The sequence below is a fragment of the Cervus canadensis genome, chromosome 2 (genome assembly GCF_019320065.1).
Source record: "Cervus canadensis isolate Bull #8, Minnesota chromosome 2, ASM1932006v1, whole genome shotgun sequence".
NCBI lineage: Eukaryota > Metazoa > Chordata > Mammalia > Artiodactyla > Cervidae > Cervus > Cervus canadensis.
This window is the reverse complement of record NC_057387.1, coordinates 28,496,431-28,523,834: the sequence shown is the minus strand read 5'-3', so window position 1 is coordinate 28,523,834 and position 27,404 is coordinate 28,496,431. Positions and strand designations below refer to the sequence as shown.

Sequence of the window (27,404 nt, the reverse complement as noted above, 5' to 3'; positions counted from 1 at the left end):
CTATTTTCATAATTATCGCCAAGTACTAAGGTTATCCATACTTAACTCTAGTATTACTTTTCTTTGAGTTTTAAGGTAAGGTCTAAAGCTAATCTGTTAAAACTCATTTTGGGGTACTTGAGTTCCTATTTCCATAATCTAAGCAAATATATGCAATGTTCAGTCTCATTAAATGACACTGGTTCTCATAGTCCTAAAGTAAGTTAATCTACATTTGTTTTAAACAAATTTTGCTTTAAACAAAAAAATATGTTAGGCCAACATGAATTACTATACATCACTGGTTTTACTCAGCAAACACTGATCACTTGCTATGTGCTATGAAGAATTAGACTGCCCTCAAAAAGTTTAAAATTTATAGTAAAAACCAAAAAGTTGTCAACAGATTATTAACGAACAGAATGATGTGTGAGCACAGAGAAGGGAATGACCAATTGTTTAAGGGGACAAAGAAAAGTTTCACAAAGGAAGTGACATCCAAGTTGAGTTTTGAAAATTTATTAAGAGTATATCAGGTAGAAAGGAAGATGATGAAGGGATGCTACTCCAAGTAAAAAGAGCAGGGCAAAAGCACACAGATGTGAAAGACTATGGTTTAGCAACTGAATTCAGTGTGACTGGACCAGACTAAAAGCAGATAGACCGAGAAGAGATACTTTCAGGGCCAGACGATGACAGAACCTTGTCAACCACACAAAGGAGTTTGGACATTTATCTCGCAGGCAATTAGAACCCAGGTTTTAAGAATAGAAGGATTTTTTTTTATTTTTAAAAGGATGCCTCACTCTGGTATCTGTGTAATGAGTGAACTGGACTAAGGAACTGACAACTAAAAGAGATTTACTTAAGACAGCTCTTTAAATAAATCAGAAAAAAATGGTTTTCAAACTGCTAAACTCTCAATCATTTCTATAAGCAACTAACTAAAAAAGGGCTTTTGCTTATCTGAGAAAAACCAGTGTTTACCGTCGTCTTTTGAAGGGTGACTTTGGCATGTCTGCTGTAGGGATCATCTGCTCTCCTGGCCTGACCCACATGATGGGCCCATCATCACTCTGGGACCTACACTGGAGTCGGAGGCTGGAAAGTGTACCCCAGGGCAAAGTCATCTGGAAGTCAGAAGAATAAGTCACGTTAAAGGAAATTTTTTAAATTACTTACAAGTTAACCCCTCACATCCAAAAGAAAGCTTTAGGAAGCTTATTTTGTGTGTGTATAAGAAGAAAAATAATGTTGTATTAGTAATTTATATGTAAAAAAGAATCAGTGAAGTTAAATATTTTACTTAAATAATTTTCTGAACATTTATCTTCAAAATATGGGATAAAACTGAATTTTAATAGATAAGATTAGCTTGTGTATGCATGTGCTCAGTCACTCTGTCATGTCTGACTCTGTGGCCCCAGTGACCGTAGCCTGTCAGTCTGTCCTCTGTTCACAGAATTTTCCTGGCAAAAATACTGAAGCAGGTTGCCGTTTCCTCCTCCAAGGGATCTTCCTGACCCAGGGATCGAACCTGCATTTCTTGTGCCTCTTGCATTGTAGGCAGATTCTTTACCACTGCGACACCTGGGAAGCCCCTACAATTAGCTTAAAATTTTTTAATGCAAAGTATCCATTTAAATAGTGATCAGAACTTTAATAATCTGAAAAACACTCACTTTCAGAAATGGTGATTCTTCTAACATATCAAGGAACTCTGGGAAATAATCACCAACTTCTTCATCTACTGCTCCAACGAGACTTATCTGCCGCATAGGACCTGCTCGGTAGGTGCCACAGCAGTATGTCCTGTTGACCTGAGATGAAACGAAAGGGGGGCGGAAAGGAGTGAAGTATACTATAAGAATCAGGAGAGCGTATTGTTTCCAATGTCCCTATTTCTTTTACATACTAAGAATTCAATGGTCAGTACCTTGGATAAAATCAACAGTTACAGAAAGGCACCCTAGCACACTGACAAATATATTGACATTGAACCACAAATAGAAATTCCAAAATGCAAGTCAGTCCATGGTCCCAAGGAAATCTCAAGGAAATACTGAAAACATTAAGACATACTTAAATTTCTCTGGGAATGATGATTTTTAACTCTTTAAACACTTGTGATCTTTATTAGGAAAAAAAATCAGTAAATAAATAGTTAAACTGACAGGACAGGAAAAAAAACAAAAAAGACTATCAATTTGACAAAAAAGTCAAATTAATCTTCCATATTCATTTTGTAGTCCCTAGGCTGAAAGCTTTCACATCAAGCCAGATACAAGGATGACTATTATCAAAACCAATCTCTCATCACTTCCATATAAGATTCTCCACCCAAGTAGGCTCATTTTTTCTAACCAATTTATGCCAAACTTGTATCTACCTGCAGTGATTTTTCTCTTGAGTCTGCCTTCTTGGAATGTCTTCTTTTCTGTCAACCTAAATCTTAACTGTCAGAGATCAGTTCTAGACTTTTCCTCTGAAGCCTTCCTACGAGTACTCTTATAATAATCTAATGTTACCTGCAAGCACATAGACATTTTGTATCAACTCTCTAGTAAGCTTAAGGCATGTTCTAAGCAGCCCTAAGAAATATGAAGCCCAGAGAATCCTAACCTTCACACAGAATCTACCAACAATACAATACAAGCTGATATTAATTCTAGTCATATCATGTATGTTCTTAATACTCCAACCTCCAATTCAGAATGAATTGTTTCTCAAATGGAGAGACAGATCCTGTACATACAGATGACTTAAACACTAGATTCTAACCAGCATTCCACCTTGGTTCAGTAACTTAGCATTTTCTCCCTTATGTAAGATGCAGATTGACAGCCTAATATATAATTATACTTTTAAAAGGTAGGTCTCTATTGAACAGTCAAAATTTTTTTTAAAGACAATTGTTACTGTTTCAAAAACTGCCTATTTTGCTTAACAGAAAGAATAAAGGACCTTCTAGTATTTCTTACAGTTCTTTACTGTTAGTTTTTTAGCAGTGTTTTCAGAATCATCCCACTGCTTTTTTTTTTTCTATAGACAATTTAATGTCATCCTACACATACATATACAAACACACACACAAAAGGTCTGAGATCTTGTTATCAAGTAGCAGTCATTTCTTAATTCCTTATGAATCTTTCCCCCCAGATCTCCTTAGGTGATCCCAGACCAGAATTACCTTGCATATATTTGTATGAATTACATTCCATTTGTTTGTATGATCATCATGCTATTAAAAGTCAGGGGAGGCAGTCTGGGAAAAAGAATATATTATGTGATATAGAGGTAAGGAAGTTTTTCTAAGCAAGCATTATTCTAACCTTTCTAAGACAAACATCCTAAACAACTAAAGCAGATATAACTTTGGTATTGATATCAGCTCTAGGAACTATATGCTTTCAGGGTTAATAAAAGAATTATCAGTCTCCTCCAAATACCTCCTCCAACTATTCCCAATTATCAGAAATTCCTTCCAACAAAGGCTTTCAAAACTACATGGTGAGTCTCCCAAAGATGAGTCATCATTTAAATCTCACATAACTTAATCTTGAAGAAGTACACAGCCATGTGGTAGTTTTCATCAACTTACGTGGCCTGCTGGCTTTGAGATTAGACAACTCTTAATGCATTAAAAATCTGAAATCATCTTGCTTTAAATTTTACACACAAAGTGAAACTGAATTAACATCTTTATACAGTACTCCATGATTACCTAATTTAAGTACCACTAAATTCAATAGCACTGAACTTGAAGACAACGTAAAAAGGCAAACACCTAGAATAATTAATATGTAACATGAAGTAACATAAAACATCCTCTCCTATTCTGGAAAGATAAGAAAGTAAACCCGAAGAGGAGAAATTGCTGAATTTATGCTTACTGAGTCTAGAAATAATCAGCTATTAAACTCTGGCCCCCAAAAAAGGTGGTGGTAGTAGAGCTGCTTAACAGTATTTACTGTTCATATAAAATAATTTAATAAATGCTAATATTTATAATGTATTTTAAAATTAACAGCACAAGTTAGAAGACTGACAACATTTATGGCCAGAAATTCAACATGTACTGTGACCTAATGTCAAACAAGCAAAATAACTAATTATCGCCCAGTAAACACTCTATCCTTTTTTTTACTTACAAAACTTCTTGGGCATAGAGCTGCTTGGCAGCTAAGTGTGACTACGTTCTGGCCAAAATGTTAGAATACACATGCAATTTCTAGAGCATATATAAGCTTCCTGCTCTCCACTTCCTCTTTTTTTCTTTTGAGGGCCAAGTTCAACCATGCACATGACAAAGTCAAAGGAAATGGAAAAACCAAAGATAGAACGAAAGTAGAATCCAAGATGACATCAGATGGAACAGAGCTGCTTACCTCTGGACTTGTTATTTAAGAGAGAAACTTATTTTGTTCTAGCTACTATATGTGTGACCTCTTTGCTATGGCGGTTTAGCCTGTATCATATGTACACTTTGTACTAAAGGAAGTAATACTTCATACTGCACAGATGACATCTGGAGTATTATCTCCTGCTCTGGGCTAAAAAAAAATGAAGTCTATTACAAAAGCACACTCAAAAGAGAACAACTAAGATGATTCTGTGAAGTCACTCAGTTGTATCCAACTCTCTGTGACCCCATGGACTATAGCCTACCAGGCTACTCAGTCCATGGGATTTTCCAGACAAGAGCACTGGAGTGGGTTGCCATTTCCTTCTCCAAGATGATTAGTGACTTGGAAATCAAAAAACTGGAAGAAGAATGATGAAATTAAAAATATTTCAGAAGTATATGACTTGAAATTATTAAAATAGGGACACAATAATCTTCAAATACTTGGAATCTTCTCACAGAAGAGTAGTCTCACATAACTTTAAATAAAGCACAAGGATTACAGGAAGGCCAGTATCATTCATTTAATCAAAGTTTACCATATATTATACACAGAAACTGTCCTAAATACAGATACAGCAAATCAGACCTTTAACTAGTCCCTGTAAACTTAGTCTAGTAGAAAGAGGCAGACACTAAACAAATATTTAACTATAAAGTGTGACAAGTCTTCAGACACTTACAGGACACTATGAAGGAAAACATGGGATCTTGATCTAGGGAATAAACTGTTCCTCAAAAGTAACAATGAATTAAACTCTGTAGAACAAGTTTAAGAGCTTCCTGGGTAGCTCAGCTGGTAAAGATCTGCCTGCAACACAGGAGACCCCGGTTCAATTCCTGGGTTGGGAAGTTCCCCTGGAGAAGGGATAGCCTACCCACTCTAGTATTCTTGGGCTTCCCTGGTGGCTCAGAGAGTAAAGACCCACCTGCAGTGTGGGAGAGCTGGGTTTGATCCCTGGGTTGGGAAGATCCCCTGGAAGAGGGCATCGCAACCCACTCCAGTATTCTTGCCTGGAGAATCCCCATGAACAGAGGAGCCTGGCAGGCTACAGTCCATAGGGTCTCAAAGAGTCAGACACAGCTGAGCGACTAAGCACACATTACAAGTTTAAAGGAAACAAAATCCTTAAGCATCACTCTTTCCAGGGTCTAAAAGAAAGCTAATGGTGCTAAATAGAAAACAAAAGAGAAAAATAAAGATGAGACTGGAGAAACGAACTGTAGCTGGATTATAGAAATCCTTGAAGATCACATTAAGAATCTGGGAAGTCACTAAAGGATCTAAAGTAGTAAAAGGAAAAGAAAGTTACCAGGTTTGCCTTGTTTTAGGGGGTAGGTGGCTTGGGGTTTGGTTTGGTTTTGTCAAAGGGACAGTGAAAGAGAGGAGACTAATTAGGAGGTTTCTGGAATATTCCAAACAAGAAACAACAGACTAAACTTTCAGCAGTGGAGTTATGTTTTAAAAACTTGGAAAAAAAAAAAAAAAAAAACTTGAAAAATAACCATAAAACTGTGAGGTCCTGGGGAAAGATCAGATATGACAGAGAAGAGAAAGGATTGTCAAGAATATCTTACAGGTTCTCCCCTGGCAACCAAACAGAGAAACCACTCTGTCTACCAGAGGAGAGGACCAGGTTTGGGTGGGGAGGTGATACCTTCAGTTAGGGACAAGGTGAGCTAAAGAACAACTCTTCTAAAGACTCTCAAGGTCTTAATCCCTAGAACCTGTGACTGTTATCTTACATGGCAAAAGGACTTGGCAGCTGTGAATGAATTAAGACTTTGGAGATGGGGAGACAGTCTGGGTTATCCAGGTGAGCCCTAAATGTAATCATAGGTGTCAAAAGGAGGAAGCAGAGGGGATCTGACAAAGAGAAGGTGATGTGATGATAGATGCTGAGAGTGAACTGATGCACTCTGAAGATGGAGGAAGGGACTTACAAGCCAAGGAAATGCACATGGCCACTAAGCAAAAAAAAAAAAAAAAAAAGGGCAAACAAAAAAACAAGCAAAATTTTAAGAAAAAATTCTTCAGAGTCTTCAGAACTGTAAGAGACTAAATTTATATTGTCTTAATGAAATGGAGCAGGACCTTGTCACTCCCCACCATGTCCTCTGCCTGCCTTTTGCCTGTGGAAAACTTCAGTCAAGAATAAGTTTAATCAGAGAATTGAGAAATGTGAAAACAAAGGAAAATAGTCAAAGGAGACTAAATAATAATAATGTAGTCACTAAGCACAGTCAAGGACTTTTAGCTCTTTCTCAAGGGCTATAGATAATATTCTGAGCCATATCCTGTGAGCTGACTTATAGACACTAAAACCTCAGATGGAAAAGTTAACTACATGATGACCAGACTGAACCAAGAACCTGAGCTGCCACAATTCCAAGAATTGACCACAAAGAAATGAGAATCAGTCCACCCCGAACTGAAGATTAACTGTAACTAAAACCATCATGATGATGCTAGTCAGACCACTGATGACCCATTTGAAGATGACTGTTAGAGATGTGCTGTTTCTGCATGGAGACCTCCCCCCACTCTGTCTATAAATGCTCTCAACTCCCTGTTTGTCAGGGTTGGGGAGTCAGCCTTTGGACAGATGTCTGTACTCTCGCCACCCCCTACACAACCCCAGTTACTGGCACCTGAAATAATGGAAACTTTCCTTTCTACCTGCCCACAATGCAGGAAAACCAGGATCAATCCCTCGGTTGGGAAGATCCCTTGGAGAAGGAAATGGCAATCCACTCCAGTATTCTTGCCTAGAGAATTCCATGGACCGAGGAGCCTGACAGGCTACAGTCCATGGGGTTGCAAAGAGTCGGACATGACTGAGTGACTACACTTTCACTTTTCCTTTCCAGGAACCTGGCCTGCTTACTGGCTTTTGAGCAGTGAGTAGCAGGACACTTCCCCCCTCCCACCCGCCCACACACACTCCTTTCAGTAACACTTAGGCACTATGTTTTGTGGTATTTGTTAACTTAGTTTTAAAAGAGACCTGACTAGAGAAAATAAGAGTTCAAAGAGCAAGCATCTTAGAAAGCTCCAAATCAAAAAACACAAAGGGGAAAGAAAACTCAACAAAAAACAACGTAAAGGAGTTGTCAAATGGTCAGAGAGGTTTGAAAAAAACCAAGAGAGCACAGTATTACGAAAATCAAAGTAAGAAAATATCTCAAGGAATTTGATCAAAATGCTGCTGAGACTTCTAGGAAGATGAAGATGAAAAATGCTCCCTGGTGACCTTTGCAAGAGATGTTTCAGGGAAATTAACTATGAGACCAGAAACCAAACAGATGTGGAGATATAAGGAAATGGAGACAGCAAATACAGAAAATCTTTCAAGAAGTTTGACTGTGAAATTAAGAATGGTCTGTGGTTAGAGAAGGACACAGGATCAGGGAGAATCAGGATGGAAAGACTAAGCAACCCTCAACAGGGTGTATAAGCTTTCACCAGCAATATGAGAAAATATGAGTTGCCCCACTACCCCATTAAGAGGATATTAAAAAACTTCTGGATTTTCACTAATAAGTTAAAACTGGCATGTTAGTAGTTTTAATTTCATTTTCTTAAGAATGAAGTTGCATACCTTTTCAGATAAGAGGATTAAAGGGCCATTTGTATTTCTTTTTTGTGACGTGTCCATTTGTAATGCTTATTTTTATACTGTGTTGCTAGTATCTCTTTTATCTGTTAGTATTTCTAGAGCTCTTTATAGTTAGAAAGGTTAATCTTCTGTCAGTGATACAAATTTGTCTTTTGACCTTGTTTATGTGATTTTTGGCTTTGTTTTTGTCCTAGTTTAAAAGACCTTCGCCACTCCAAAGTAATGAAAGAGTTCTTCCTTATTTTCTTATATTTCTCTTGACTTTCTACATTTACAGCATTGATCCCATGTGGAATTTATGATGGTATACAGTGATACGAATACTAATATAAACTCTAGATACCCTGATGTCCCAGCACTACCATCTCTCTGCCACCAATGACTTCAGATGATATCATTTTTATCTATCACATGTGTATACGTATTTGGGTCTATTTCTGGACTTTTCTGTTTCACTGAACAATGTTCATAAACTAGTATATACTTATTTAATACTTAAATCTTTAAAATATATTGGTATCTGATAAGGCATTCCTCCATCACTGCTTTTCTTTTTCAAAGTTCTTATCTATTTTTTCACATAAATTTCCAAAGTCAAGTGATTGTCCCAGAAAAAAACAATTACTGGGGTTCTTATTGGGATTATGTTTGGTTAACAATTTAGGGGAATCATCATTTTGATGTTGATTCTTCTCAATCCAAGAATGTGGTATATCTTTCCATTTATGTCTTCTTTTGTGTGATGCTTTAATACTAATGCAAAGAGTAGTGAAAAGGTAAAGAAGGCTGCTAGTTAAGGTACACTGAGCATATGATTTATTTTTATTCCTTATTAAAACCCCACTCAATTGAGAGTAAAACAGAAAGGCTATAAATTGCAGAAGCTCAAACAGAAGTGAAAATGATAGATACAAGCTATTAAAACATATTCTGAAGGTAAAAAATGTATAGGATAATCAGCAAACTGAGAACTTGGAACACTGAGTATAGAAGATACCTCAAAAACAAGTTTGTGCTACAAACTCATGGGAAGGCTAAACATCACAGAAGATGGGAAACAAAGGACAGAACTAAAAAAATGAAGATGGGTTTAAAATCTGTTCACAAGTCAGTCAGACCCCTCCACTTAACTTACCTTCCACCTCCCACATCCAATGCTTTTTCTTATCCTATCTATATTTGTGGAGAAAGTGGACGAGAGGCTATAGAAACAAAACTACCAGGTACAACTGTGGAAGTGTGAAAGAAACCCTGTATACTGAAAAGACAGAATTAAAATTCCATATAGTTTAACAATGAAATCACCTACCTACTTCCATAGTTCAGTTCCAAGAATTCTAGCAGACAGGGGTACAAGCTACTCTACTCCTCTAGCAAAAAATGTGGTAGATTCTTAGCTGTAAAAATTAAAAGCCCCAAAGAAAAGATCTCGAAATGCTAATATCTGGAGTTTTCTGATAATGACATGGCCAGGTTCCTTACCGAGCCATCATCAAATTGTAAGTCCCACCTACAAGTTCACAAGTTTCTAATCAGTTTTATACTGACTCATATTGAAATATAAACAGATCACCAGACGTTTGAAGAAAATATCTAACATAAACAGAAGATTAAGACAAACAAAAAGAAACTTGATGAAACAGAGACAATTTAGAGATAAAAGAAAATTTCAAAACAAGTATAATTAATACCATCAGAGGGATGAAAGATAATACTGCATTCATGAAATAAAAACAGGAAAGCTTTTTTTTTTAAAAGAAGAAAAAAAGCAAAAAACAAGAACAAGCTCTTAAATACAAAATAGTACAGCTGAAATAAACCAACAGGAGAAAAAGAAGATAGCTAAATCTCCCCCAAAAAGTAGAATAAAAAAACAAAGAAAAATAAAAGGATCGATAAGAAAATTGGAGGTTCATTCCAACTCGTAAAAGTTTCAGAAGGACAGGAAAACTGAGGTAAGGAAATTAACAAAGAAGTAACAGAAGAAAATTTACCCAAACAGAAGGATATGCATTCCTACACGGAAAAAATCTAAATGTCATCAGATTGAACAACAACAAAAAGACTCATACTGATGAGACCTGAGAAAAACCATAGGGGTTGGAGGTAGCCTTCAACTACATTAGTGATATTTCATGCCCTTGGGCCAAGTGGTGAGAATACATGTGCTTATTATTCTTTGTACCTGGTTATATATCATTTATTTCATAAATTAAAATTTTTAAAAAAGCAAAAAGAGACCCATCTCAAGGCACATTATTCTCAGTGTTTTGAAATTTTATAGGAAGGAGGTTTAGGAAGCTTCCAGAGAGAAAGAACAGGACACCTTGACATGGGATTTCTCAGTAGCAACACTCAAAGCTTAAAGATACTGGAGCAACATCTTTATAAATCTGCAGATAAATGATCTCCAACCTAGAATTTCACATCTACCTGATCTACCAATCAAATGTAGTGGTAGAAGAAAGACTTTTCAGACATTTGAGTCACTGAATTAAGGCAACAAAATAGTCACAGACTCCCGGAAGAGGAGAAAAAGGCAAACAGAAATCCCACTACATACGTGTACAGGATATGTGGGATGTATACAAGATATATACACCTCAGGATAAATCTCCAAATATATTCTTAATCCAACACAGTAGTATTACAAAACCACAAACATGCTAAATGCTCAAAAACAAGAAAATAAATAAAGTCATACAGTCACACACACACAAACACAATGGTTAAAACAAATGAATCAGAATTACATGTATCAATGTAATTCTAAAAAATAATGTTCAAATTTAAAAAAAGCAATGTTGAACCAAAGCAATGTGTAGAATGACACATGCCATTTATGATTTACAGTGTTAAATCACACAAAATTGTTATGTAACATTGTTTATATGTGCATACATGCATAGAAAAACATTAGACGATATACACTGAAATAATAAATCTCATAGAATAAAGACTGACTTCTTGGGAGAATAAAAATATTCCTTTAATTAAAATGAAGGAAACATATAAAGCAGGAATTCACTTAAAATAATGTGTGATTTCCTTTACAGGGCAATGGAAGGGGGAGAAGATGGGATGGGGGTGAGTAAAGATCCTAGGGAAGTGGGTATAGAGTTTGTTTGGAATAATGAAGTAGTTTAGTGTTGTTTAGTTACACTTGCCTGTTCACAAGAATCAAATCAATTGAGTATTTATCTCAGGTCTCTAGACAGAATGAATCAGAAATTCCAGGAGTGGAACATGAGATTCTAAATATGTGTCTGGAACTAGCAAGCCCAGATTATTCTTAGGATCTGGCATGTTTGAGAAACTCTGGCCTGGAAATGGCACTTGAAAGCAAAGAACAAATTGAGTTCTACCACTTCCCAAAGTATGTGATGGGAAGGAAGAAGCAAGTATAATGAGGACTGGAGGGAGGTATGTAGAGAACAAAGAACAGGAAAAAATAAGACTGCTATGAAAGCAAGAGACATAATGCCAAACAAGGAAAACTCAGCCTCTAGTAAAATCAGAAGGTAAAGCAAGTAGGGGAGGATAGTTTGTACATAGGAGGGTAATGCCCATGAGAAAATGGTAGTTAGCTTTGCATGCATTAAATTTTTAAATGCATTTATAATATCTATAAAAGTTGAAACAATTATATTTGAATATATTTTGCAATATATATTGCTCTATGTCAATACATGTGTAGTCCTTTAGATCAGAAACTTAACTTTATAAAGTTACCCTGTATTAACTGCTGAGTGTTAAATAAGCTTCAGCTGTGCTCCCCAATAATACACCTTGTAATAAGGACAGCCATAGATCAGTTAAAAATTAGAAGACAGTAGCTTTACTCATAATAGCCAAAACCTGGAAGCAACCAGCAAGTCCTTTAATAAGTGAATGGATAAATAAACTATGGTACATCCAGACAATGAAATATTATTAATATTTAGCCCTAAAAAAAAAGGACAGTACATCATGTGAAATGCCAGGCTGGATGAAGCACAAGCTGGAATCAAAATTGCAGGGGGAAATACCAATAACCTCAGATATGCATATGATACCATCCTTATGGCAGAAAGCAAAGAGGAACTGAAGAGCCTCTTGATGAAACTGAAAGAGGATAGTGAAAAAGCTGACTTACAGCTCAACATTCAAAAGACTAAAATCGTGGCATCTGGTCCCATCACTTCATGGCAAATAGATGGGGAAACAATGGCAACAGTGACAGACTTTACTTGGGCTCCAAAACCACTGCAGATGGTGACTGCAGCCAAGAGGCTTGCTCTTTGCAAGAAAAGCTATGACCAGCCTAGACAGCATATTAAAAAGCAGAGACATTACTTTGTCGTCAAAGGTCCGTCTAGTCAAAGCTATAGTTTCCAGTAGTCATGTATGGTTTTAAGAGTTGGGCCATAAAGAAAGCTGAGCACCGAAGAACTGATGCTTTTGAACTGTGGTGTTGGAGAAGACTCTTGAGAGTCCCTTGGACTACAAGGGGATCAAACCAGTCAATCTAAAAGGAAATCAACCCTGAATATCTACTGGAAGGACTGAGGCTGAAGCTGAAACTCCAATACTTTGGCCACCTGATGGGAAGAACTGACTCACTGGAAAAGACCCTAGTGCTGGGAAAGACTGAAAGCAGGAGAAGGGGACAACAGAGGATGAGATGGTTGGATGGCATCACTGACTCGATGGACATGAGTTTGAGCAAGCTCCAGGAGTTGATGATGGACAGGGAAGCCTGGTGAGCTGCAGTCCATGGGGTAGCAAAGAGTTGGACACGACTAAGCGACTGAACTGATCAAACCATGATGAGCTATCACACTGGCTATCAATGAGCTATCAAGCAGGCTTCCATGGTGGATCAGATGGTAAAGAATGTATCCTCAACGTGGGAGACCTGAGTTCAATCCCTGGGTTGGGAAGATCTCCTGGAGAAGGGCACGGCAACCCACTCCAGTATTCCTGCCTGGAGAATCCCCATGGACAGAGGAGCCTGGTGAGCTACAGTCCATGGGGTTTCAAAGAGTCAGACACAACTGAGCGACTGTGCACACACATCAAGCCATGAAAAGACACAGAGGAAACGTAAATGTGTATTTTACTAAGAGGAAGAAGCCAATCTGAAAAGGCTACATATATTATATGAGTCCAACTATATGACATTCTTTTAAAGTTTAAACTATGGAAACACTAAAAAGATCAGTGGTTGGCAGGGGTTAGAAGGGGAGAAAGGGAAGAATCAGGCACAGCACAGAGGATTTTTTGGGCAGTTTGAAAATACTCTGTATGTTACCCTAATGATGAACATATATCATTATACATTAGTCCAAACCCAGAGATTGTACAATAGGAGGAGTGAAGTGTAAACTATGAACCTTGCGTGATTACAATGTTATCAGTGTAGATTCAGCGATTAAATTTACCACTCTGGCAGGGAGAGCAGGGGGGTGGGGGAGGGTGGAGGGGGTGGGATATGCTGATAATGGGAGGAACTAATGCATATGCGGGGGCTGGGAGTATATAGTAAATTTCCGTACCTTCCTCTCAATTTTGCTGTGAACCAAAACTGCTCTAAAAGAATAAAACAAAACAACTTCTTTTTAAAAGAGAAAAACCTAGTAGAACACCAAGCTAGAAATACACAATATGGAAAAACCCCGAGGGGAGGAGCGGTGGGAGGGAGGTAGTGAGGGGTGGTAGGGTAGTAATTACTGCATAGAACTCAGCTTTCAGGAAGAAGCCTTTTCGAGCTGATTGTTTAAAAAAAAAAAACAAAACAACAACAGAAAGGAAAAAGCTAGCCAGCAATCTTCCTAACCTTGTGACCTGTGAATAGAAAGGCATTCCCACTTTAAAACATACAGTAAAAAAGCAGCGTGAGTCAAAACAAGTCTATTGTAAGCTGTACTTAGAATGAGAGAAAAAAACAAACCTACCATTTTTATGTTTTATAAAGTCCGTTAACTAAAATATTTATTTCTTCTTTTATGTAACACACTGATTTATAGTTCCTTAAGAGTTTCTCAGTTATTTACCAAGCTACAAAGCACTCTGCTAGTTCTATGCTTTCTCTCTCTTTTTTTTTTTTTAATATTTACTTATTTATGTGGCTGCGTTGGGTCTTAGTTGTGGCATGCAGGCTCTTTGTTGCTGCTCACAGTCTTCTCTAGTTGCAGTTCTCAGATTCAGTTGCCCCGTGGCAAGTGGGATCCTGGTTCCCAAACCAAGGAGTGCATACTTATTGCAGAACTATCACACTTCAAAGTTGAAAACCATAAAAAAAAAAAAAGTTTCCAAGTAGCTAATAATTATAAGAAATAACATCCAAGCAAAAAAAAAAAAAAAAGAAATCATAAATTATATATATTCCATAGTTTTTTAAGAAGGAAATACATTTCTAAGTGAACACTAATTTTTCTCCATTAACTGACCAAAAGATTCCACAAACACAAACTTTTGGTCAAAACTGTTATTTAGCCAATGATTATTTAAAACTTAATTTGACCTGAATAATCCTACAAAATTATAAAAATACTATATTATCAGTATATGTGTAGTCCCTTAGATTGGGAACTCAACTTTACAAAATTATCCTGTTATCAACTTCTAAGAGATAAGTAATCAAATTTGAGAATCAGCTTCAACTGATATTTATCATGAACTTACCTCCTTCGGTGTTAAAACATTTGACTTTTTTTGAACAGTAAAGGAAAACAAGCACGTCCATGTGCATCCTAGCTTGCCTTCTACAATAATTTAAATACCTAAAAGTAACAGAAGCTATAATTTTTCTTGCACATAATAAAATCTACATTTGAATTTTACTTTCTCCGGCCAGAGCCAGTAAGTTCTAAAGTAGTACTTCTCAAACCTTAATATGTATATGAATAACCTGAGGGTCGTGTTAAAATGCAGATTCTGACTCAGAAGATCTGGGTAGGGATCTGAGAGTTTGCATTTCTAGCAAGCTCCCTGGTGGTGCCAAATTTATTCACAGAGCAAGTAGCAAGCTTCTTAAAAAAAAGCATAATTTACAATATTTAAATGGCCATTGTTTGCAAAGCACTGGTCTAAATATTATTTCCAATTAAATTCCTAATTAAGCAACCTAACACTTTTCTGTCCTTATCTTACTTGACTCCTAATATGGATGTGATATTTAAGCCCTTCATCAATTCTTAAAACGTAGAGAAGATGTACTGTAACCTTCCTTTTACCTCTCTTTCTTTTTGAATTCTTCCCATGTTCCTCATACATGTGGGTGCATCAAAGAATTCCATTCACAGCTTCATCTCTTCCATTTCTAATGATGTCCCTGGACCATCTATATGCTAATGGTCCAACTTCTGTATCTTAGGTCTAGATATGTCTCCCAGTCTAAGATCCACATATCTAACTATCTAACAGACAGAAATTTCTGTTTGTCTTCACAAGTAACTCAACATAAAATATCTCAAACTAAACTCAACACCTAGAAACCAACTTTTTCAATCCTGTATTGACTTTGTCACCACAGTCCACTCATTTGTCCAAACCGCATTTTAATACTCCATTCTTCTCCCTCACCAAGTGCAATTAATCCCATCTTCTAATTATTTCTCAAATTTCATTCCTTCTTCTCTAATGTCAATGTCAGTTTGGACATGGATCATTTCCAATCCGGTTACCATAGTAATCTAACCAGTCTTCTTGCTTTCAATCTCATTTTCCTCAATTTCACCCTTCACACTATTGTGCAATCTTTGCAAACATAACTTGATAGCACTCTGCTATTAAAATTCACTGATGATTCCCCATTTCCTCCAGGAAAAAGTACTTTTTTTAAGCACATCATAGGAAGTTCTTCACAACTCTGATTTCTGTCTCTCTCCAGTGTTAACTGCCCTTAACGGCCAGCATGTACTCTTACTATGCATGTCAAGCTATTTGGAGCTTCCTGAAGGTGCCCCACTCTCTAATGCCTCCGTATGTTTGCACAGGCTATTATCCATTATTCACTATGTTTAAAATGACCTTATTACACTAAGTAATCTTCTTTCAAGACTCTATTCAAGCATCACATGCTTTAAAATGCCTTTTCTAATCACTTTAAGTCTGAGTTAGGTAACACCACAAACTGTGCTCTATTACAGGGTTTTGCCTATGCATACCTCTATTCTAACACTTAAAACTGTATTATAATTGATAGTTTATTCATCTCTTCCACTAGGATTGGGCTCATCAATTAGTCCTTTTTAAGAACAGACTGTGCAGTACATAAGTTCTCAACAAATGTTTGCTGAATAAACTGTCTTGAAATATAGTCATGAATAATTATCATGGCTACATATTTAAACTATAAATAACTTCCATTAACTGTATCTCTAAGGTAATAAAAAATTTACTTCATTTTTTAGGTTTAACAGAAATTCATAAGACTTAACAAAACACAGAATTCATAAGGTATTCACTTAATCCCCATTTTGAAAAACATTACAATAGCTTTCTGAACACTGTATTAAAGTGAGATATTTTAATTTCACTAACCACAATATTTAGACAAATAAAAGCGCTAGTTTCATCAGTGGGGGAAGGAGCATTGGTAAAACAATGCATCTGTCGTTCCGGTAGCTCAGGTTTGCACAGTTTCTTTCTGGAGGGGAGAGGGAGGCATGCTGCATGGCTCATGGGACCTTAGCTCCCTAGCCAGAGACTGAACATGGGCCCTCAGCAGTAAAGCACCGAGTCCTAACCGTTTGGCCACCAGGGAATCCCCTGACCAGTATTTCTACTTACTAGCTACATGACCTTCTTTTAACAATGAACATCTCCAAGCCTCAGTTTCTTCAATGAAAAACAGATAAATCTGCTTACCGATCTACCTACCCCCAGATTATTTCAAATAGTAAGATGTGAACATGAAAGCATTTCTATAAACCCCAAAGTGCTAAACAAATCTGAACTACTATGTGAGGTTCCATCCCAAGTGCCAAAAATTTCAGCTGCAAATTCATAGTTTCTCAGGCTATGACAATCTCCCATACCCACACCTCATCTCTCTCCAATGACTGAAATTCATAAATAGAGTGCCAGGATCACTGGAACACAAGACTTACTTAACAGCCCTCAATAACCTTAGGTGGTTGAAATGATTAATAATACCTGGTATGTTCTTAAAAAGTGGCTACTTTATTATTTTTTCAATGGCTACTTTATAAATCTCAAAGCAAATCTCAAGGTAAGTTGTTGGTACAGTCATTTAAATTTCAGCTCCATCAAAAAAAATTAGTTGGGAGGACAAAAATCAGCAGGGAATATTTAGAGATATTTTATTCTATTATTTAGACTGGGTACTGTCTATTGACATATATGCTTGATCCACTAGAGACTAGCTAATATGAAAGTTAAAAAAATCACCATTAGAAAACCAAGATATTCCCCCCACCCCAAGTTTCTGGCTTATTTCTCAAGTATGTTTGCTGGTCTATCAGTTAGAATAGAAAATTTGCTGCATTTTTCTAAACGAAAAAATTTATAAGAGAACATTAATTCTGCTCTCAGCAATATCCTTCTTTGTTAAATAGGGACTTAGGAGGATTAAGAACTATATTTAAGAGAATTATTTTCAGTCCCTTTTCCAATATTTATAAAAATAGGATTCCTTAACCTTCAAAGGGCAAAACTCCTTTTAAAAAAAAAAGAAAAAGAAAAAATAAAATCTACTACAAAAGTCAGCACTTCGGTACCTGATTGTGGTAATAAGGCCAAAATCCAAGACGAAGCCCTTTATTGCACATCGTGTTCCAACATCTTGGGCAGCCCCATCTTGCGACCTCTCCAGATTGGCTGCTCCTGCTCTCTCTACTGCAGAGAGAACTTCAATTAGAGAAATTCTGAAGCTCATAAATCTAAACTGGATACTCCCCTCATTGGAGGCATGGATGGTAAGAATCACTAAAAAGATTCAAGTCAGAGAAGGTTTCATATAAATCTAAGTGGCTTGAAACCACTATAATGCAGGTGGCTGAGAGTCTTGTGATGCAAATCTGTTTACTTAAAAAAAAAATCTTAAGGAAAAGAATGGCAGCAAATTATTAGATAACCTGAAAAAAACAGGTTATATAATCATAAATCTCTAAAAAGTGAAAGTCTCCACTAAACTGGTGTAGAATGTATATCTGTAATACAAATTACAGCTGACCATTCATGTTCAGAATCCTTATGAAAAAAGCAAAGCAAGAAAAAAACTAGGACAGGTTATCAATTTTTTTATGCCTTAAAATAACTTCACTGAAAAAAATGTTTGGTTAAAAACCACTGGTTAGGAAGGAGAGGTTTCCCTGCTGACTTAAGCCTAGCTGCCCAAGCAAGGCTTCAGAATATGTCTTTACCTACTATAATGCATAGGCAGAAGGAGCAGAGGCTATGGCGGTCTTCCTAGTGACACTTCCAAGTCACATAAATGGGGTATGTTTCTGGGATAGACTGCCAACAAGTTACTGAAAGAAGAGAAACAAAAACAGCAAAACCCTGACAAGTAGGCAATGCCCTCATGTGTTTTATCATGACATAAAAGGTAAGTCTTAGCTAGTTACCCTGAGGCTACCAGATCTAAATCACATCATCCACACTAATATTACCCAATTTACAAAAAACTGGATTGGTTTTCAAGCTGGTTTTCCATAAAAATTTGTTCTACAAAAAAGAATGTAAGACAGGTATAAAGCGTTTCTTAGACCAAGCAAGTAACAAGCCACACCCCAAAGAATTTCAGCAGTTAAGATTTTTTAATTAGAGTTATAAACAATCTGAACCACCTTTACCACCATGAATTTTAATCAAAAGTGTGCCACTATGTGTTATGCAACAGAATGAAGTTAATAACTTTTTGAGGTACTGTAACCTGTGTTTACTAAATAATTTAACAATGATTTTTACCTTACCTGAGTGTGAAAATTTGAAATGGTGGTTGTTTCAATATCTTTCTTGCCCAGAATTTCCATTTTCACTGGAGTGTTGGGGAAATTAAAAGCAAAGTAGTCCAAGAAGTCTGGGAGATAAGCAGCCGCTCCATGCACTATTGCTAAGGCATAGTAAGCAGCGTTTTTCTCGTTTTCACTGAATGTCAAAGCAAGAAACTCCTCAGAAAATCTCTCCATCTCCATTGGAGACAAAAATGAGAGTTCATCCATGTAAGCGTGAAGGACAAGAGCACCACCATTGGACTGGTGTTCCTCATGAATAAAGTTGCTAAATTTAGTACCTGTTTTTAAGAAATTTCTACGAATAGAATGTTCCTGGTGAGTCATAAAAGGTGTTTGTACTCCTTGGGGTACCCGATATTCTTGCATGCCCAAATTTAATCGACACAGCTGTTCATCTTTCAGATACCTGAAGGACTCCTTATTAACTCCTGAAGTGCTATTTATTTGTCCTTGGGTGAGGATTTCCTTACTGATGCGGGTCAGACCAGCACAGATGGTTTGTACTTCCTTATTGTACATTTTAAGGCGTCTTCCTCGCATATCTTCTCGGTGTTTCTTTTTCTTTTTCTTCTTTATTTTCTTCAAGACAAAATCATCAGCTCTCTGGGTTTTACCATTTTCATCTGGTGTTTCTGGCCACAATAATTAAAAAGAAGTTAGTTACTAGGCCTAGTGTCAACATACAAGCTTCTTAAGGTATGCAATCTCAAATTAAATAGCCTATTTTCAGTTTCTCCAAATTTGTCATTATAATGCACATGTTTATAAAATGAAACAAAGATCTTAAAATACAAAAATATTCTGGATTGAAGACTTTGCTAAATAATGCAAAGGTAAGCATATAACCTAATATGATTTATAATCAAAACTAAAGATAATTAAAGATAACTATCTGAATAATTTCACATATACCATACTGTATGGAGTATCTGCTCAGGAACTGTAAAATCTAAATCAAAGCTTGCCATAATTTGCTGTTTGTCTATAAAGCTACTATGATACATACTGGCAAAGCAAACAAGGACAAATTAAGCTGTAACATCATTTTGCCTAACAAACTGGTAAGTTTGGGGGGTGGCATTCTTATATACTGTTACTAGAAGTATAAACTGGTACAACTGTCATGGGGGGCAATTCAGTATCCCCAAAATGAATATGTACAAAGCCCTGAACATATTTATAATTCTTGGTCCCATAAACTCTACCCCAAGTAAAAATTACTCAAGAAAATAAGAAAACAATAACTAAGAAAAGACATATAAAGATATGCACGACAGTGTTATTTAGGGAATACCCTAAATGACTAACAACAGGATATGGATTAAACTCTAGCATTTACATACAAGCTCTGGTATTTAAACTCTAGAATTTACATTAAACTCTGGATAAAATACTACTCAACCATTATAAATTATATTATAGATGAAAAGAACTGACAAATTACAAGGTTATGAAATGCTTACATTGTCACGCTTCCAGAAAGCCTTCTCTAACAACTCGTCCCCACCCAATTTGGATACCTTCTCCTACTATATGCTTCCTTAATACTGTACTTCCTCTATTATATAGAACTTACCATATTAATTGTCCACCTCTCCTCTAGACTGTAAGCAATACACATCTTATCTTTCTTTCCAGAGCATCTAACGTATGTATGATCTGATCATATTTTTATAAATATTCATTCAAACATTTATTAAGTACCCACTATATGCCAGAAACCCTTCTAAGCACTAGAGTTACAGTGTTGACTGAAACAGATCTTATCCCTACTCTCCTAGACCTTATAGTCTAGTTGGACTAGAAAGTAACAGTATGCTACTCTAGATGCTAGGGAAGCTCTCTTTGGAAGGTGACATTTAGGCTGAGCCCTAAGTATTAAGACAAGCTAGCCATATTTTCTAGGAAAATATTCTAGAGAGAAGCAAAAGACCTAAAGAGAAAAAAATATGACCAACCTATATATATTCTGTATATGTACAACACAAAAAAATATCTGAGAAATAAACATCAAGGTATTAATGGCAGTTATCTAGGCTGGTAGGATTATAAATGTCTATCTTTTTCTTTTTGGCTTATCTTTATTTTCTAATTTCTACAATAAATGTACATTACTTTTACAATTTGAAAAAGTACTTTTAATTTTTAAAGGATTATCACAGGTTGATAAACCCAAAATAAAATGGCATCTTTATTTACTAGTTGGAAAATAATACTAGAAAGAAATATTCAGGACTAAATAACAGGTATGGTCCTGACCATCTTTCAAGCTTGGAGTGGTATTTATTATATAGAATTTATCCATCCAAAAACTGTATTTCTGATGTGATACAGTAATTCAACGTTAAGACTGATACTCCAATTAATCCTACTACTAGATCTAGGTAGAACAAGTTCAATAGCTTTTACAGTAAAGAATTTACTTGGTATAATATGTAAATGACAAATCACACTAGTTAATACAAAACCATTCCAAGTCATCAGATACTACAATAGTTATAAAAACTTTCTAAAGAAAATATTTAAATGTACACGTTAGACTTTGAAGTGTAGATACCAAATGACTTGCAGTCTGTTTAACAGAAATAAAAATTTAACAAAAATAAAACCTTTCATTTGCAACCATCACTTATGAGTAAACTGAAATCATATATCAAAATATAATGTAGTTAAGATTGTTTAAAGTTGCAAAAGAAAAGGCCATCTTTTATATGTAACGAAATCTTGGAGAATTCTTAAAATACTTAGTAATTTATATTTTTTACCAAATAAAATTAATCTAATACTTTTCTCATATATCAAATCAGTAATTTGGGCAATCCTCCCAAGCAACCAAATGTAAATGCCATTAAATATAAAGGTTAGACCAATTTTAAAATAGTTATCTAATTATCCTCTGCTAAATGTTTTGGCAATTTCACAGGAAAAAAATAAAAAGAAAAAATACCTCTGAATAGGTCTTGTTATTTTAAGCTTCAGAGGAGGCATTTGGTATGCAGAAGATGAATTATGACCTAGATCTGCCACTGAAATTAACACCAAGAAGGAGCTGCCTTGATTGTAACACATTTTCTATACTATCAGCTTACCAATGGTATTTCTATGATGGCCAAGTCTCTGTGGGTTTTATTCCAAAACTCATTTATATGAGAACCATTCAATTAGTCCAACACAGTCCATCTCAAAAAAAACCACTGCACAAGGAAATGAAAAGGGCCTGAAATTGATTGTGATCTCATATTTCAACATAAAAGTTTAAAATATGAAATAAATGTCAATCTCCTCACTAATCCTATTTTTCAAATTTTGATTCTTATCTAAGGCTCAGATAAAGAAAGCCTGCATTTACAGAAAAATGTGAGACTACCTGCATCATACTATGAATTTTCATGAATAAAATTTATCTTTGCATTATTGTGAATGGCAACTAATTAAGAATAGCATACATACACAAAATTGTTAAAGGTTATTACAGGAAGTTAGTCACTGCTGCTTTTAGAGAATGATACCAAAGCTATCTTGCCTTGCATTAAAAATGCTATTTAAAAGTCAATGTCTTTGCAATAACTGTATCAAATCAATGTTATGTACCTTAAACTTACACAATGTTATATGCTGATTACGTATCAATTTTTTTAAAAAGGGCAATGTCAAAGTCTTCACAATCCTTCCATTTCTATTAGAGAGTTTTTAGTTTTCCAGAGAACATATTCAAGTGTAATTCCCTACAGCAGAAAAGTTATTATTTATTGTCATCAGATTAAAGAGAAGTATGTAATGCTACAGAGGAAGATATACATTTGAGAGATAAATTGCTGGTTATCTTTTAAAAAAGGGCATTATAACTATAGATTAATACATGACACTATCCATAAAATCCTTATATATGCTAAAACCATTAGTATATTATCAACTATTAAATAGTACCATTTATTTAACATCACTACTGAAAGCTTTCATTAATGCAAAAAAATTACCTTTTCACATTACAAAATCTAAATTCATCAACACCATTCTTATGCTTGAATTATAGCTTAGAACTGAAAAACAGGCAATATCCTCAATTTCTAAAAATCATGGTGGATAAGCAAAAGCAAAACAATTATAATTTTTTTAATATTTTACTAATCATAATAAAGAATAAAGGCTAACTTTCTCAAATAAATACTCTTCGGTCTTACTAAAAGTTCTTCCAGCTCCATATAAAAACCTGACTCAAAAGGAAAAACAAAAAACTGCAGATTTGGAAGGCCATCATGTTAGTAATCACTGTACACTTAATAACACTGCCTTGCTTTACCCACAACCCCTCTAATTATGGTGTTTAAAAATGATTGGCTAGATTTGAGTCCCTGTCCCAACACTTCCTAGCAGTATTACCTTTGCAAGTTAATTTCTTTGTATTAATACCGTTTCTCATTGGTAAAATAGGAGGAAGTACAGTATCTCCTCATAAAATCAGTGTGCAGAGTAAATGAAACAAAGCATATAAAGTATTTAGAATAGTTCCAAACTCAATACATAACGCCTCTGGGAAATCTCATAAATTTCCTTAAACTTTAATTTTACCACATAAAACATTATTAATACTAGTATCTATTTCAGAGTTATGTAAGAATTAAATGAGACAATGAATATAAAGCCCTCATTACGGTATCTGACACACAGTAAGTCCTCTCAATGCCTTTATCACTTTCATAATAATATTTTATAACATTCCTTGAAATAACTGGTAATAATTCTGGGATATCAAAACTAGAGCTAGTGGTGGGCCATAGAGAATCACATAAAAAGGGGAGATGTCTCTGAAAGAGGGAAGAAAACTATTATTCATTAAGTGTCTGCTAGGGATCATGTATGTTTATCTCATTTTAATCTCCAAACCAGTGAAGGAGATACATAAATTCTTTTTACAGAGAAGAAAACAAGAGCTTGAAACAAGATACATTACTTCTGCGTGTGTGCACACTCAGTCGTGTTTGACTCTCTGACCCCATGGACTGTAGCAGCCAGGCTCCTCTGTGCATGGAATTTTCCAGGCCAGAATACTGCAGTGGGTTGCCATTTTTTTCTTCAGGGATCTTCCCCACCCAAGGATCAAACCCACCTCTCCTGCGTCTCCTGTGCCACCTGGGAAGCCCATGTTACTTAAGTCACAAAGGGAACAGGTGGCAAAATAGATTTAAACTCTTACCTGTCTGACCCCAAAATTCTTCTTTCTGCCTTCTCTCTCCCTATTCTTCCTAGATGATAAAATTATCAAACTACAATCAACAGACCGGAGGTGGCCTGGAAGAACCTCCAATAAATGGAACATCACACAGTCAAAAAATATTTTACTGAGTGCCCACTACATGATAATTCTCCATAATCACAAAAATAACATTATTAAGGTTATGTAAATATGTCCTTAAAGGCTTCTTCGCCTCTCTCTAAGTGAGTCAAGAAGCGTGTCAGTCCCTGAAGGTACTGCTCTGATGAATGAGATTGTCTATCTACCCCAGTTCTCTGTGTGTGCTGTGCTGGGCTGTGCCTAGTCTTTCAGTCATGTCCGACTCTTTGCGACCCCATGGACTCTAGCCTGCCCAGGCTCCTCTGTCCATGGGGATTCTCCAGGGAAGAACACTGGAGTGGGTTGCCATTTCCTTCTCCAAGGGATCTTCCCAACCTAAGGATCGAACCTTGCATCTGCTGCATTGCAGAGATTCTTTTACACTAGGGCCACCTGGGAAGCCTGAGCAACTCCAAATGTCTGAGTCAAAATTCATAATTAACTCATCACAAATTTGGATTGAGTACTGTTGGACTGGTATGCAGAAACGTGTCTCTTAGCTGAATGGCCTTCTTCAGAGATCAGCAAACTTCTACAAAGAGCCAGAAAGTAAGTCTGCAGGTCATACTGTCTGTCCCAACTACTGCCTATTCTACTACAGGGCAAAAACTCTGAATGTATACAATCCATCTGAATGAGAAGAGTGGTGTTCCAATAAGATTTTATTTCTGGACACTGAACTTGAATTTCATATGATTTTCACATGTCATATATTTTCCCCAGCCATTAATATGTAAAAACATTCTCAGCTCACAGGCTGTACAAAAATAAGCAGTGGAATTGATTTCTGACAAAGGTACAGAAGTAATTCAATGAAGGAAGCACAGTCTCTTCACCGAAAGGTGCTGGAGCAATTAGATATCATAGGCCAAAAAAAAATGAACCTCGACCTAAACCACACATATTATACAAAATTAACTCAAATGGATCAGAGATTCAAATGTAAAAGTTGAAATTAAATAAAACTTTTGGAAAAACAGTAGAAGAAAATCTTTGGGACCAAGGTCTTGGGACCTTAGATGTGACACCAAAAGTATAATCCGTAAAAGAAAATCAATACATTGAACTTCAATAAAATTAAAAATATTTGTTCTCTGAAAGACACTGTTAAGAGGATGCAAAGACAAATAACAGAGTGGGAGAAAATATTTGCAAACCATTATTCTGATAAAAGATATACATATCTATAATATATGAAGAATTCTCAAAACTCAATAATAAAAAAGCCAAAAAATAATAATAAATTAGAAAATGGGCAGAAGACACAAAGAGATATTCTTACCGATGAGACTATATGGACAGCAAATGATGGCATGGAAAGATGTTAAATATCACTAGCCATTGGGGAGATGGAATGATGAGGTATCATTACACATACTAAAACAGTAAAATAAAAATAGTAACAATACCATATACTGGCAAGGATGTAGAGAAAGTTGATCTCTCATACATTGCTGGTGGGAATGTAAAATGGTACAGATATTTCAAGAAATAGTTTGGCCATATCTTCGAAAAACAAAACCTAAATATACATTTGCCAGCAACTACATTCACAGAGAAATGAAAATTCATGTTTACACAAAAACCTGAACATGAAGTTCACAGAAGCCTTGTTCAAAATGGCCTAACTGGAAACAACCAAAATGTCCTTCAACAAGTCACTAGTTAAGCTGTGGCATATCCATACCACAGAACACTACTCAGCTATGAAAATAAGTGAGTGATTGATACATACAACTTGAACAGACCTCAAGGACATGCTGGGTGGGAAAAAAATCTCAAAGACTGCACATTATATATTCCATTTATGTAACATTCTCAGAATGACAAAATTATAGATATGGAGAACAAGTTAGTGGTTTCCAGGGACTGGGGAAGGTGAGGAGACACAGAAGTTTTAATATTACAAAGGCAGAGCACAAGGGGGATTTCTGTGGTGATGGAATAGTCCTGTACCTTGATTGCAGTGGTGGTTAAACTAATCTACAACTGTTAAAACAGCACAAAATTATACGCACACCATTGCAACAATGTTAATTTTTCTGGAGTTGATATTATATAATAGTTATGTAAGATGTAACCTCTGGAGGAAATTAGTGTAGGGTAAAGACCTCCCTGTATTATTTTTGCCATTTCCTGTGAATATATAATTATCTCAAAATAAGTTAAAAGAGTTCCCGAAAATCTGAGGATAAGGGAAGATACAGTTCTATAAATAACAAGGGTCAAGCAACTCTCCTTATTAACCTTAGAGTTGTTTCAAGGACCAAGCATGACAAAAGAACAAAAAGCAGTTTTGACAGTACCTAAGAACAGCCAGACACTGTTTTAAGTGCTTTCTACACAGTGTCTCACTTAAGCTACAAACAATCTTACAAAAGAAATATACCTCAACCTTATTTTACAGATAAGAAAACTGAAACTGAAGGAGCTTAAGGTAATTTGTCCATGGTCACACAGTAAGTGGTAGAGCCATGATTTACACTCAGATTGATTCCAGAGGCATGCCTCCAGCATACTATACCAAGTACAAAGATATTCAGTGGGAAAACAAAAGGTATCCATCAAAGTGTGCAAAAGCCTGGATTAAACAAAGGTTAAACCAGTTTATTTTCTGTAAGATTCTCAGAACTTTTAAAATGTCAGTGTGTGTCATGTATCTAGAAGGTGATTGTATTGTTTTTCCCCCAATGTATCTGACCAGGGAACCTTTCCCTCCAGAATATATAACCCAAGTCTCATTCAAAAGTCAAATTGTTTAAACTACAGTTATTGTGGTGATCATTTTGCAATGTACACAAATACTGAATCATTACTTTGTATACTTAAAAATAATATAATGTTATAGATCAATTATATCTCAATTTTTTAAAAAGTTAAAATGTTTAAATGACCTCTCCATAACCCACTTTCCCTTCTTCACATATTGGCAAACCACAAATGCTTGGAGCTGCACTGTACAATGTGGTAGCCACTAGCTGAAAGGAACTATTTAATTAAAAAATAATTAGAATTAAATAAAATTAAAAATTCAGTTCCTCAGTCACACAAGCCAAGTCTTCAAGATTTGTTTCAAGGGCCACATACTAAAGGCTACCACACTG

At 35.8% G+C, this 27,404-nt stretch overlaps 1 protein-coding gene across 1 annotated transcript in view; it reads right to left on the bottom strand.

The window, feature by feature from the left end:
- RSBN1 (round spermatid basic protein 1) overlaps positions 1-27,404 on the bottom strand; it is a 39,773-nt gene that overhangs the window by 9,788 nt on the left and 2,581 nt on the right. Inside the window, exons 2-4 of the mRNA XM_043460190.1 lie at positions 18,927-19,600; positions 1,662-1,799; positions 967-1,109 (exon numbers count right to left, since the gene is read on the bottom strand). Of these exons, the coding sequence (XP_043316125.1) occupies positions 967-1,109; positions 1,662-1,799; positions 18,927-19,600 (955 nt within the window). The remainder of the gene's footprint in view (positions 1-966; positions 1,110-1,661; positions 1,800-18,926; positions 19,601-27,404) is intronic.